This window comes from Ictidomys tridecemlineatus, chromosome 11, assembly GCF_052094955.1.
Source record: "Ictidomys tridecemlineatus isolate mIctTri1 chromosome 11, mIctTri1.hap1, whole genome shotgun sequence".
Classification (NCBI taxonomy): domain Eukaryota; kingdom Metazoa; phylum Chordata; class Mammalia; order Rodentia; family Sciuridae; genus Ictidomys; species Ictidomys tridecemlineatus.
This window is the reverse complement of record NC_135487.1, coordinates 22921114-22935076: the sequence shown is the minus strand read 5'-3', so window position 1 is coordinate 22935076 and position 13963 is coordinate 22921114. Positions and strand designations below refer to the sequence as shown.

Sequence of the window (13963 nt, the reverse complement as noted above, 5' to 3'; positions counted from 1 at the left end):
GCTTGGCTGGGACTCCAGATCATCTGAGGTTGCTCCTAGCCCCAGTTCACATGGTGTCCCTTAGAGCTGGAGGGTCCAGAAGCCCCTTCAGCTCTGAGTCCCCCTGGGAGATTTGGTGGGCCAGCAGCATCTGGAACGCCTGGGCCAGAACCCAGACTTCATCCCCCAGCAGATGGCCTTGGAGAGAGCTGCCCTGTGTCCAGAAGAGCCCTTGGATGCCTCTGGTTCACTCAGCACTTTACAAGCCTATTTTATGATTATACAGAGGAGGTAACACCTAAGCCTTGCCTAAAGTAGGAGGAAGGACATTCCACACCAGGCAGTGTGGGAGGGCACAAATAATATGACTAGACATGCAGTTGAGTTGGTCCATGCTGGCTACGTTGGGTGAGGTGTAAGTGGCCAGCAGTGGCTGGGGTTGGCCATCTAGCAGTTACAGCTACCTGAAGAGGAGGGCTGGGCACATAGAAAGGAGTCTGTCCTCAGATATGAATGGGGCAGTAAGGAGACTACTGCCTCACTGCTCCCTCCCCAGGATTGGGGTTTTCCTTAAAGTGTCTGTTAGGAATGTGGGTTTGAGGCTCAGCCCCACCTGTATTGAATCGGATTAGTCACAGTAACTTTTAAGAACCAATACCCTCCCTATCTTGGTGACTCCTCTCTGGAGAGCCTGTTAAAATGTAACTACCCACTTGAGGAGGAGGAGAAACAAACTGGTTGGTATCCAGTAGGACCAGGGCCTGGAAAGCTTGGTGTCCCAGAGGCAGGGAACACTGGGAAGCCAGAGGGTTCAGGGAGGCTTGGGTAGTTGCCTGAGTGGAGAGTCCTGGGACCAGGATGGGGACCACAGCAGGAAGCTGCCTGCACCTCTTCCCTCTGCTAAGGCACACAGGGCGTGTGCACAGGTTCACTGCAGCCAGCAGCCCTCTGGGCAATTCTCTCTGCTTCTGGACCTTGACTTTTTTCCTGCGAAAAATGAAAACCAGGCCCCACCCCAGTTTGCTGGTATGTGTGTGATGAAGAGAGGGAATGAAAGAGCATAGTCTTTCACAGCTAAACATTTGTGTTTTCTTCACTATTGTAAGGTTGTTGGGGTTTTGTTTTTTAGGCTTAGAATTAATATTTTATTCTAAAAACATTCTCAGTGAGTAAATAAGGGGGATATGTGTGTATTCATTCCTTTGTTTAATTTTTATTGGTCCCACTCTTAGAGTGGGAACCTATTGTAAGTTTAAAGGGTACTTCCTTAAAAATACATTTGCTCCTGTTGCTTATACTTTACACAGAACTTGGTTAACTTTCCATCTTGACCTTTAGTTTTAAAAAATATTTCCCAATGGTGCCTACACACTTAAAATAGAACCAAAATTTCATGCAACAACACCTACCTGTCAGATGCATACTGTACATTCTGATGCTGTTTTTTCAATCTTATTTCAACGTTTTAAAATCTTGATCACAATCCACTAATTTCCTGTACCTCTGATGGACAAAACGTGCATTTTTGAAAATAGGTAGTGTGAGCTTCACACAACTTGTTCCACAGCCCTGATCTTATCTCACACTGGCCTGAGTGTTGGGCATGTGTATTCCACTTTCTTGAGAAGTGGATTGCTCAAGGTCACAGTGCCCAGTACCCTCAGCTCTAGCTGGGGCTCTGTGGAACAGGGCTCTCCCCCATGGGAACACCTTAGCCCTTTCCCACCCAGTTCCCTGCCAGTCCCAGGAACAAGACTCTGAAGAGGGCTTAGGACCCCTGGAGAGGGAAAAGAAGTCTGTACAAATAGCTCCAAGTCCCTGGCCAACCAGAGCTGGCCGCACTCAGATCCACCCTCTAGCAGGTGATTGGCCCCTGGGGGGGTTACCACCCCCCACCCTACCCTGGAACCAGCTTCCTTCATTACACCTCATCTCTGATTGCTTCTGTGGGTGTGGCTCCTGAGGCTAGGGGCAGGAAGGAGCTGGTTTGTCCCTACCACGGGAAAGAGGTCATTTCTTCCCCAGCTCTGAGCTGAGAAAGTTCCTGGCGGCTGCCCCACTGGCTCCTTTCTATGGCTCTCAAGGAAGGACTGAGGTGAGTGGGGAACTGCCAGGGAGTGGGGACAGTGGGACAGCCAACCTGTGAGAGGTGCAGTCTGGTGGTCAGAACAGTCAAAGGAGAGGCACCAATGTTAGCTAGCGAGAACCATCTGAGCCACAAGCCCTGGGAAAAGGGGGCTCACACAGCCATGCAGGGACTGCGGGGTATGAGACCTGTGTACCTGGAGAAGAGCTGGGTGCCTCCTCTTCTCTTGGTGAGGTAGAGAGCAAAAGTCAGAGAGGTTCTTAGTCCCCCGGTGGGCCTCCCTGTCCAGGACTAGGAACTTGTTCTTCCTGGAGGACTAATGGCTGATCCTAAAAGGGAGGAGGGAGAGCAGGGCATGGAAGGGGCTTGAGGGACCACCTTCTGCTGGTGGAACAGGGCCAGACAGGTCCTTTTGAGGCTATTTGACCAAGAAATGTGGAGGAGTGGGTACCTATAGGGTAAGGGCTCCAGACTGGGGCACAGGAATAGCGCGTGGAGCTGGTGGGTCCCCACCCCAGGCTTGGGCACCAGCACTCACCCTGAGCTGACCATGTGAGCTTGCCTGGCCCACTCAGGACCAGCTCTGCCTGGCTACCCTGACAGACCAGTGCCCAAGATAAACTTTGGCTTGTCCCACCCTGGTTGGGTGGGTCTGGGGCTGGTTAAAAGGGCCAAGAAAGCCGATAAGGCAGAGAGTGAATGGCCAGCTCCCGCCATTTCCTACCCCTGCAGCCCGGCCAAACTTGCCGGCTGCCAGAACCACGGACTCAGGCTTCCGGAAACTGGAAAAGCACAGCTGCGGCCAGTCTTCCAGGAGTCCAGAAGGGGCCGAAGACAAAGTGTGGAAGGGGAGGCTTCTTGCAGGAGAGACACTGGCCACTGACCACAGGTCACTTGGGAGGAGCCAGGCATCCTTGTGAGAGGTGCTCGGGTTGCAGAGGGATCCAGTCCCAAGGAGCCCAAATGCCATTAGAGGCCCTACTCAGAAGTCAGACCCAAACTCAAGACTCATTCCTGCCAGCTTGAGATGCTGAGGAAGTGATTTAACTTTTTCTGAGCTTTGAAATCTCCTCATTCCCAAGGTGGAAATAATCCTAGTGCCCTCTGCAAGGGACTGTGGTCAGACTTCAACAAGACAGTAGAGTACAGACTTAATTCTGTACATGTCTTAGCAGTGTCTGGGATTATTAATGAGTGCAGACTTAATTCTGGGAAAAAATGGAGTTTAAAGCAAATGAGTAATAGTCAGTTTGGGAAAGGATGAAGAGAAAGCACCCCAGCCATTTACTGAACAAATTATTCATTATTTAATAACACCAAGTATGAGGCAGATTCCGGGCTTTGGGGCAGAGTACCAAGGCTGATGAATCAGGGGCACTCAGCCCCACAGGGAAGACTGTGCCCTCACAGGTTGGCAAGGGCCAGAGGAACCTCCTGGGGAGGGGAATGGGAGGTGTTGAGGAAGCCAGCAACCTGACTGGCAGAGGATGGGAAAGCGGTCTGAACAAAGATGGGACTGGACACGAAGTCATCTTCACTGGGAAGGTGAAGGATCGAGACGGGTGCAGAAGGGAGTGCAAAGAGTTGTAACCGAGTCCCGAGGAACAGGCAGTGGGAACCCAGCAAAGATGTGTTGCGTGGCTGGGCGGCAAGCGCAGGAATGGGGGAGAGCCACACAGAGCTGGGGGAGAGAGGCGGTCCTGGTGTGGATTTTTTTCTAAGAGCAGTGAGATATCATCAGAAGACCTTGGCAAGGGGAGGGGTGGGATCTCAGTAACATTTTGAAAGATCATTCTGGAGAATAGATTGTAGGGGGCAGTCGTAGAAATAGGGAGGTTGGTGAGGTGGCCAGGGGGAGTTGTCCAGGTGTGGGGCACAATGGCCTGGAGTGCAGTGAGAAGCGGGGGGAAGGCCAGTGACAGACTGAGTGTGTTTTGGGGGGGGGCATGGGCTTGCTGGAGAATTAGATGTGGAGAACGGGAAAAAAGAGGCCTCGGGAGAGACTCCAAGGCATGTGTGCAATAGGGCAGAGGAAGGATCATGGCGTCACTTGCCAGGATGGGTGCAGGTTTCTAAGGAAAATCGAGGGTTCCTTTTTGGCCATATGTATTTGAGATGCCTTGAGACCCTCAAATACAGAGCTCAGACAGCACCAATGCCCGCAGGTCACTGCACTCACGATGCCCAGATCAGCCCCACTAGGGGCTCCAGGCATGCAGAGCCTGATGGAGGCAACTAGCTGGTACATGGCAGAAGGAGCGATGCTCACTGCACACCGTCAGGGAGGAGGTGGGGGTGTGGCGCCCCTTCCACCCTCCACTGAGTCCACCACCAACAGCTGGTGCCTCTCCTCTAAATCCACACTGTCCAACATAGAACTGCCACAAGCCACATGGGCCGACGGGCCCCCACAGTGTGCTGTAAGCCTAACATGCACGCTGGGTTGAGTGTTTAGACACAGCACAAAACAAGTCTGGAAAATAGCTCAATAATTTTTATATCAAGTACATGTTGAAAAGATGTTTGGGATATGTTCTGTTCAATAAAAATACTATTTAAATTAATTTCACCTGTTTCTTTTCACTTTTTTAATGTGGCTACCTTGAAATTTTAAATCATCTATGTGGCTCACATTTTATATCGCTGGCCCATGCTGTTCTGTCTAGACTCTCGCTACACATTTATAGAACGTGGATGTATATGTGTGAGTTCATGGACATACGGCCTAGGAGCCTCTCCTCACAGAAGTGAGATCTGCCTCCTCAGGGAGTCCTGTTACTCCTTTTCCACTTAACACATTAGGGTCTCTTATTGTCGACCTCATTCTTTTTAGGGGCCATGTTAACTTCCATTAAATAGATATGCATGATTCTTTCATCCAGTTTCCTACTGGTGAACACTGAGGCTATTGATATCCATTTGCTTTTACAAACAATGCCCCAAGAACATCCCTGGACTGTCCACTGTGGAGTGTCCATGCCTAGAGGCAGGAAGAGAGGAAGGGGAACAATGAAATGCAATGATGGAGGGTTCAGATTTTGAAGGCTCCTTAGGCAGCACTGAGAGACGTAGACTTTGTCCTGAAGTCAGAAGGAGGCAATACAATAACTTTTTTCCTTGTAAATTGCTAACCCTGTATTTTTCTTCTTTATAAAAGCAATATAGTTGGGCATAGTGGTGCAGGCCTATAATCCCAGCAGCTCAGGAGACTGAGGCAGGAGGATCATAAGTTTAAAACTACCTCAGCAACTTACCAAGGCCCTAGGCAACTTAGCAAGACTCTGTCTCTAAATAAAATATAGAAAGGGCTGGGGATGTGGCTCAGTGGTTAAGTGCCCCTGGGTTTAATCCCCAGTACCAAAAAAAAAAAAAAAAAGCAATATAAAAACAGTTTTCTCCTTTACTCAGACTCTTTTTCATTCTTGCAAAATTGCCATCACTTTCAGATCCTGCTTTTTTTCCTTTCATGCTCCAGGGTATGCATTTTCCTGTGTGACTGCAGGGTCTCCATGACAATGTGTTTAGCCAGTCACTCTGGCCAGATGCTGGGGCCTTTCTCAGGTTTGCCTGAGTGGTACCTGAGCAGCTCAGATAGTGAGTGTCCCTGTGACTTCAGACGCCTCTCTGTGGATGTTTTCTAGGCAGCAGTCATCAAGATGGTCTCCCTCTTGTCAAATAAACACTCATCTCCCTTGACCCCAGCCCTGGCCCCTTCCAGTTTCCATCCTGTGTCCTTCCTGCTTACAGCTCAGCTTCTGAGAAGTCACCCACACAGCACCTTCCACTTCCCACTGTCTCCCTCCAAGCCTGGGCCCGGCCTCCTCTCCCTCCATGCTCTCTCCCATGGCACCCCTGCCCTCCTGGAGAGCCCCCAGAACTCTCTCCCGAGCCTGCGTGCCTTCTGGGCTTCTACCACAACCAGAAAAGCAGACAGCCCTGTCCCTTCAACTGGTGGCTCATTCCCCCTGCTCATTCCCCCTGCCTGACAGCCCTTCACCTCCTACTTTCCCCCACCCAGCCCCCCACACCTGCTGTGCTCCCCAGAGCTCCCACAGCGGGCACAGATGTCCTCACCTCCACCTCATTTTCTTGCCTCCTCCAGCCCCTCCCTTTCCCAGCACACCCTGTCCGGGCTCCACGGTTCAGACTAGGTACACATTTTTTTATTTTCCAAATAAAACTCTGGCTGTGGCACTCCCTGGAGGAAATACCTTCCCAGGCTCCCCCATGGCCCTCAAGATGAAGCCCAAGGCCCTGAGCCTGCAGTGTGGGCCCTGGCGGCCTGGCAGAAGGCCCTGCAGCCCCACCCAGCTCTATTCCATCTCCTCACTGTGTTTCCTGCTCATGATCGCCCTTTCCCCTTCACTTCCTCCTTTGCTTGAATAATTTCTAATTTTTCAGGTCCTAGCTGATAGGTCACCCCCTCCAGGAAGCCTCCCAACTTCCTCACTTTCTGTCAGGGTTCGAGGCCACCCTTCTGCTCGTCCTCCACACCTCATGAACGCTCTCCTCAACATTCACTGAGCACTGGTTCCTTCATGCTTTCAGTCTGCCACATCACCTGTCCTCTCAGTCCCCACCCCACACCGTATGTTGGCTCCACACCTCTGAGTGCCTAAGGTTGTACCTGTGCCCAGTCTGGACATGTCGAAAGCATATCTAGACAGAATCTGACGACTGTCTCCACGTGCACCCTTTGTTCCCCACCCTGAAGGCTACCTCCTTTGAACAGATTCCCAGTGACTGGGGTTACTGAATCAAAGGGAATGAGCATTCGAAGAGTTCAATTCCCACAGCCAGGAAACTTTCCACAAGGCCCAACCATCCACACAGCCACCAGCAAGCATAAGAGAGCGTGCCTCGCCGTGTGCTGGAAGCTGGGCTGTTTTCATTCTGTCTGTTCTTTAAAGTGTTCATTTTATAGGCAAAACCGACCACCTTGCTCTGATTTGTATGTCTTTGATTACTAGTGGGGGGTGAACATTTTTCCATATGTTTGCCTACTGGAGGCATCTCTTCGAGGATTCACCTGTTTGTGTGACACAGACACTATTAAAGGAGGTAATGTTTTACAAGATGGCTCTGGGGGCTGTGCAGGGAGAGACAGGGAGCAGCGAGGGAACTCCTGCAATGGTCTTGGTGACAGATGATCAGGCTAGGATCATGATGGAGACTGCAGTGGCTGGAGGGACGGGAAGGGGCGAGATCAAGAAGGACAAGTCAACCCAACCCAGGGGCTGACAGCAGACAGTGGATGCAGCAGAGAGAGTGGTTGGGGGCCGCAGGTTTCAGGTTGACTAGATGAATAGAAGGAGGTGCTGTGTGCTGAGACGGTGTCCAGGTGGACACACACACACACACACTCCAAGGTTTTCAGAGCCTCTCCTGGGTTCGTCTCTCAAGCATCCCTTAAGTAGGATAGCAGAAAAGGCAGGGGCGGAGGGTCTGAGGCAGGCAGCCTTCTTAGCAGGGGAGCTGGGATTTGGAAGGATTCGTAGGGCAGGGGGCAGAGCTAGAGGCTGCCCAGGGCATGATGAGGATCTGTTAGGAAGAGTCATCATCAACAGTGGAGGGAGCGATTACGGTGTGTAAGCCCCTCATTCTAATCACTCAGCTCATGTTATCTCAGAGTCCACGGCAGCCCTCTGCGGGCTTACTACCCCTAGCCCTCTGCTGGGGTTCAAACCTGAGGGTCTGGCCCCCATGTCTGCTCCTTACCATGTGGTTGCAGAAGATTCTCAACATTTGAGACCCTTCCTGGATTTACCATAGACAAATTCCAAATGTACCTCCCTTAAGCCAGCAATTAGGCCACTAAGGTCTGCGGAAGGAACTCTTCCCCCAGCCTGGCTTGGGGCTGCCACAGGCACATGGTCTCTGACCACAGCCAGCCTGACCTCATCTCTAGGTCCCAGACAGCTCTTCACTCCCAGCCACCAACCTATAAGTTAATCGGTAGCCTCCTCTGGCCTATTCTCTTGTCCAAGGTCATCCTCATCCCTCCCCAGGCTAAGACCCCAAAGCCCTGATGCTCCTGTCCTCCGTGCCTGCCCAAAGTCATGACCAGCACCACTGTTGTCCAGAGGAAAGGATCAGACGAGCCCTGGTTAGGCAGCTGGGGCTATGTCCACTCCGTGGCACATCAGGCAGCTGGACAAAAGGGTGAGGGAGTTCTCTAAGTGCTGAGATGATAATCAGACATACTGGTCAGTGAGGAAGAAAAGGTGCAGGACAGCATGTCCACTGTGCTACCATTTCTGGGGAACTAAAAGAAAGGAAGTGAGAGTACTTGCCACCACATTCACCCTTCCCTGTGTATGCACAGACCACTGCTGGAAAGACATGACACTGGTCCCTCTGGCTGTTTCCATGCGGAGGAACAGGAAGGAACTTTTCAGTGTTATCTTTCATCCTTTTGAATGTCTGTACCATTAAACAGTTATTCTTACTCAAAATAAAATAAAATGAAGCACTAAAATCACAAAAAAATGATTTCTACCTTGCATGTGCATACGTGTGTGTGTGTGTGTGTGTGTGTGTGTGTGTGTGTGTGTGTGTGTGTGTGTGTAAATGGGCTGCTGATCCCCCTGCCTTCCAGGCCCAGGAAGAGAACCTTCTGGCGACTGATCCTGCTTGCACTTGGCCTCTTAGGGTTGCTCCTTCTGAACTGGCTCCCTATATTCAGGTACAAATCCCTTCCCCAGCACCTGAGATGGGACCATCACCAGGGTTACACTTAAAGTGGCTCTTTCCAAGTGCCTTGTTGAGAGATGGAGGGTGGTGGCTAGCTTGGCCTGGGCAAGTGTCCTTGTGAGTCCTCCCTCCTGAGCAAGTGACATGCCACTTCCTGCCGCCCCCACCCCCTAGGAAGCTGGAAGTCTTCATCCCCATGGGTATCTGCCCTGCAGCCACAATGCTCCAGATGAAAGACAACTTCACAGGTGTCCTGCGTCCCTGGTAAGGAGTTATCCTTCCCCTCCCCCCCACTCTGAGAATGTCCACAAACCTAGACCTCTGTCCCAGGCCCCTGTGCTCCTTTCAAGTGCTATTCCAACAGATCCAAGCACTGCACCACCAACCCCAGGGGCCCCACTGGGTCATACTTCTCCTTTAACTGTCTAGGGGTGGTTCCGACCTAGGGACAGGGACTGGTCTGATGCATCTTAGGTCCCTAGGGGAGATGGCAGTAATCATGCATCCATGAGTAGGTGACTAGAGCTCTCTCCATTCTTGTCCTGGCCAGGGCCCGGCCTGAAGTCCTGACCTGTACTTCCTGGGGGGCCCCCATTATTTGGGATGGCACCTTCGACCCAGATATAGCCCAGCGAGAGGCCAGACGGCAGAACCTCACCATTGGGCTGACTGTCTTTGCGGTCGGCAGGTAAGCCTGGGGAGGGGAGCGCCACTGTCCAGCAGGGAGTGGGAAGGATGTGGCCCCATGGCCCTGGGCCTTGGATCCTAAAGTGCAGCTGGAGGCTGCACCCTTGTCCCAGACTCCCAGGGTGAATGCAGGAATATCCTCTCCCTTCCCCTCTTCCCTGGACACCAATATCATGGAGCCCACCCAGCCAGGGGCTCAGAACTATGTGCCATAAGGAACCTGCTTAGGGGCTAGGGCTGTCCACCAGGAAGTGGCATGTCACTGATGAGGAAATGGTGGAGTCTTCCAGGTGAGAGGGGAGAAGAGGGAAAGAGCAACTGGGCAAGCAGAGAGACAGAACTGGCTGCTGGAGGCAGCAGCTCAGCCATAGCACACAGTATGGTGGGTCTCGCCAGGAAAGCCAGATGGTGGGAGAGGGGCTGGAGAGCTAGGGAGGTTGCAAGGGAGTGAATCTGAGCGTGTAAGAAGGTACACAGAGGTGACAGAGACTGAGAAGTGGGAAGACCACCAGATCAGAGGGCTCAGTGAGGCAGGACTGTGAGGGGTGTAAATCAGAGCAAGTGAGCCAGAAGAATGAGGAACCCACACAGTGGCATGGGTGAGGCTGCGGTTTTGAAGATGGGATGCTAATGATGTCCAACCTGAGGGAGTGGCCACAGGAGTGCATAGGTAAATGTGGATAGAGGACAGAATCACAGGAGAGGAGGTCAGTCAAAGAACTGATAGGCCAGGCAATGGACAGGCCTCCAGGTATGGAGTCTCAAGGAACAGAAATTCCAGGATCCTGAAGTCTGGAGTTCCAAGACCCTGTAAGTCTAGCACCCTGGAATGTTGAAGTTTCCAAGAACCTAGATTCCCCTTCCCACAGTCCCACCAAGAATAGAGCAAGTGCAAGAAAAGATACAAGCTTCAATGCCAAGTTGGATTCAAATCCTGGCTATACTACTTACCACCACTTACCAATCAAGTATACTTTTCTAAGTTGTTAGAGCTTTGTTTATAGTACAGTAGATTGAACCCAGGGGACACTCTGCCATTGGGCAACATTCCCCATCCCTTTTTATTTTATTTTGAGAAGGGTCTCACCAAGTTGCTGAAGCTGGCCTCAAATTTCCAATCCTTCTGCCTCAGCCTCCCAAGTAGTTAGGATTTATTAGAGCTCTTTAAATGAGATAATGCACGTTGACTTCAAAGTGTCTGCTACAGTGATAGATGTTCAAAATATCAGGCATTATTACTTTCATTTTAAAACTCTAGTATCCTAAGAGCTAGGATTCTTAGTATTTGAAGCATTCTACAAACTCAATGACTTAAAACAATGCATTATTCCTACAGCATGATCTAGTGTGCCAGGAATTCAGAGGGCTCAGTCGGAAGGGCTTCTCACTGCTCTCAAATGTCTGGTCTCCATTAGGAGACCAAGGGCTGATGACTAGCCGGAGCCTCTCTATGTCACTAGCCTGGGTTTCCTCAATTTGTGGCAGCACCAAGTTCTGGGATCTCTTGATGGAAGGCCTAGAGCGCTAACGAGGTGATCACTGTCAGTCCTCCAAGGGCCAGCACAGCATAGCTTCCCTGGTTCCCTTTGGACCCGGGCAGTCAGAGGCAAGTATCTTCAGAGAAGATGGTGCAGGCAACTTGCACCATCTCTAACCCGCCTCTCCAAGGTTGAAAGAGGCTTGGGGGATCTGGAGTTGCGGAGCCGGTGTGGGTAAAACTGGGAAGCACGAATGCAGGCAGGGGTGGCGAGTGCGGAAGGGCAGCCAGCCAGGCTGACTTTTTTGCAGGTATCTGGAGAAGTACCTGGCGCGCTTTCTGGAGTCTGCGGAGGAGCACTTCATGGTGGGCCAGCGCGTGGTGTACTACGTATTCACCGAGAGGCCCGCTGCTGTGCCTCGCGTGGCGCTGGGCCCCAGCCGTCAGCTGCGAGTGCAGTACGTGGTGCGCGAACGGCGCTGGCAGGACGTGTCCATGGCACGCATGGGCACGCTGCACGAGGCATTAGGCGGGCGTCTAGGGCGCGAGGCGCACTTCGTGTTCTGCATGGACGTGGACCAGTACTTCAGCAGTGCCTTTGGGCCCGAGGCGCTGGCAGAGTCAGTAGCGCAGTTGCACGCCTGGCACTACCGCTGGCCACGGTGGCTGCTGCCCTTCGAGCGCAACTCGCGCTCAGCCGCCGCAGTGGCCCAGGGTGAGGGCGACTTCTACTACCATGCCGCCTTGTTCGGGGGTAGCGTGGCCGCGGTGCGCAGGTTGACGGCTCACTGCGCTCGCGCCCAGCAGCAGGACCGCGAGCGCGGCCTCGAGGCACTCTGGCACGACGAGAGCCACCTCAACAAATACTTCTGGCTGCACAAGCCCACCAAGGTGCTATCGCCGGAGTTCTGTTGGAGCCTGGATATCGGCCCACGCCCCGAGATTCACCGGCCCCGTCTGCTCTCAGCGCCCAAGGAGTACGCGATCCTGCGCGACTAGTGCCAGCCACCGGCACTGACACCCGATGAGTTACAGGAGGGAGAGACCCTTCCTTCAGTTGGCTTCTTTCTGGAAGCCACAAGATACTTTGGAGGACAGAGAAAGATTGAATGAAAAGAACCAGCTCCGCTCCTGTGCGCCTTTCCCTCACTTTCAATATGGGCTGAAACACAACCGAAACACCTCTGTGGCCGTCCAGAATTCACCTGATGCCTCCTCAAGTGATGTTCTATCCCTACCTCATCTCCCCACCCCCCACCCCACTCGCTTTTAAACGAGATTGAGACACAGAGGGAACATAATCGCCAGAGGCTGAGGATCTGTGTAGTGGCATCAGCAGTTGGGAGAGCCAGGACTCTTGTCTGACCCCACTCCACTCTCAGTCCAGTTGACTTTGAGAATGAGCCATAGAGGGACAAACACAGGAGGCATCCTGGTCATTGGCTCTCCCTTTTTACCTGTCCTGCCCATAAGCATGGCATGTACATATGTGAGTATTATTATAATAGATAAATTTTTCCAAATTTGTCCACATGGGCCTTTTCTACTATAATCAAATCACACACACACACACACACACACACACACACACACAAAATGACATTCGTGGGCTGAGGATGTGACTCAGAGGTAGCATGTGTGAGGCCCCGAGTTCAGTCCCCAGCACCACCCAAAATAAAAAATTACATTCCTGACCTTGGGCTGGTAAGGCTGTTTGGCCAGAATCTGGGAGGTAATTTTCCTCATCCACACCTGCACTTGACTCTTCAAACTACAGGAACAAACACAGGCTCTGAGTGGGGGCTGGAAGTCATCGACCTTCCAAAGAAAGTGGCCACTGGAAGCCCTGGAGATTTTGTCAGACAGTTGGAGAAACTGAGGTCCTGAGGGAGTAGGACTTCACTGTGGGTCTCCAGTATTTTCTATGGAGCATTCTCACTGACCTTGAATTTTTAGCAGCCTCCGCAGTTTGCAGGTAGGACAGCAATTCCAGCTATTTACCTGGCCCTGAAGATCTTTAGACGCTGAAAATTTTTACAGGCAAGTTCAAGTATTGATGATAAAAGAGGAAATCTCTCCTTTCAAAAGCAGTTCAGTGTTTCCCAGTTCCTTCTACCGAAACTAGATGAGCAAAACTCAGTCCCTGTGGACTCTGGGTGAGAGAAAGGGCAAGCCAGGTGTGCCCAAGAAAAGGTCATTCATTGTTGGCTGAGTGAGTTGTCATGTGCCTTCCCCTGGTGGGGCAAAGTTTATCCTCCACCTTCTGCTGCAGACTTCACCAACCTTAACACCCTTGGACGGTGGGAGAGCTGACCACAAGCCAGTGAGAGCTGGATGTGAACCCGTTCCTCTTCTGTGTGTGTGATGTAGACAAGTTCCTTACCTGAGCCGAGTCTCAAGTTTCCTCACATATAGCCCTCTTAGGGGTTTTGGTGATATTTCAGAGAACAGATATTCTCCTTTTCCTCTCTTTGCCTGCCCTTTCCTTGCAAATTCATGGAGTGCAAGAAATTCACCCAAGAACAGAGTTTTACAGGGGAAAACATGGTAAGTTGGGAATTTCCTGATCCCAGGCTCTGGGCAGCCATGTGCTGCTATGAAGACCTTCCAGAGGAAGGGGAGGGGCTTGAGGCAGGGCAGAATAGAGCGGTGTTGGCAGCTTCTTGAGAATGGCTCCCTCCTATGGATTCCAGAGGCCTAAGGAGGGAGCAGAGATTATAGAAGGACTTGGGTTGGAGACAGGTCTGACAGGGAGAAAAAAGCTCCTTCTGTAGCTAATTCTGTGGCCCCCACCTCTGTCCTCCTCAGCACCTATCCTGGGGCCCACACAGACAGGGGTGCTCACATATTCCCCAGGCAAGCAGATGAAAATACAACTCTCAGTCCCAAGTGTCACTGCTAAATACAGAATCTTCATCTGTCCCAGGTGCCCCACCCTCTCATGCTAGCTCAGATACCACCCCCGCAAATACCAGAACATCTTCAAGTCTCTTAGGAATCAATGATCATAAGGAACATAGATCCAATGGAGCTAAGTCTAA

General features: G+C 51.8%; 1 protein-coding gene across 1 annotated transcript; it reads left to right on the top strand.

The window, feature by feature from the left end:
• The first annotated feature begins 10 nt into the window (after nucleotides 1-10).
• Nucleotides 11-12445, top strand: A3galt2 (alpha 1,3-galactosyltransferase 2). Its single transcript, XM_021720644.3, has 5 exons — nucleotides 11-2074; nucleotides 8664-8750; nucleotides 8933-9022; nucleotides 9309-9446; nucleotides 11234-12445. Exons 1-5 carry the CDS (start codon nucleotides 2052-2054, stop codon nucleotides 11919-11921), a joined length of 1026 nt encoding a protein of 341 aa, XP_021576319.3. The 5' UTR covers nucleotides 11-2051; the 3' UTR covers nucleotides 11922-12445.
• Nucleotides 12446-13963: the final 1518 nt, after the last annotated feature.

Excerpts from the sequence above, each read along its gene's own strand:
- A3galt2 (XM_021720644.3), top strand. The coding sequence starts at position 2,052 with ATGGCTCTCAAGGAAGGACTGAG. Across the intron at positions 2,075-8,663 it reads GCTCTCAAGGAAGGACTGAG|GCCCAGGAAGAGAACCTTCT; the intron begins GTGAGTGGGGAA and ends CCTGCCTTCCAG. Across the intron at positions 8,751-8,932 it reads AACTGGCTCCCTATATTCAG|GAAGCTGGAAGTCTTCATCC; the intron begins GTACAAATCCCT and ends CCCACCCCCTAG.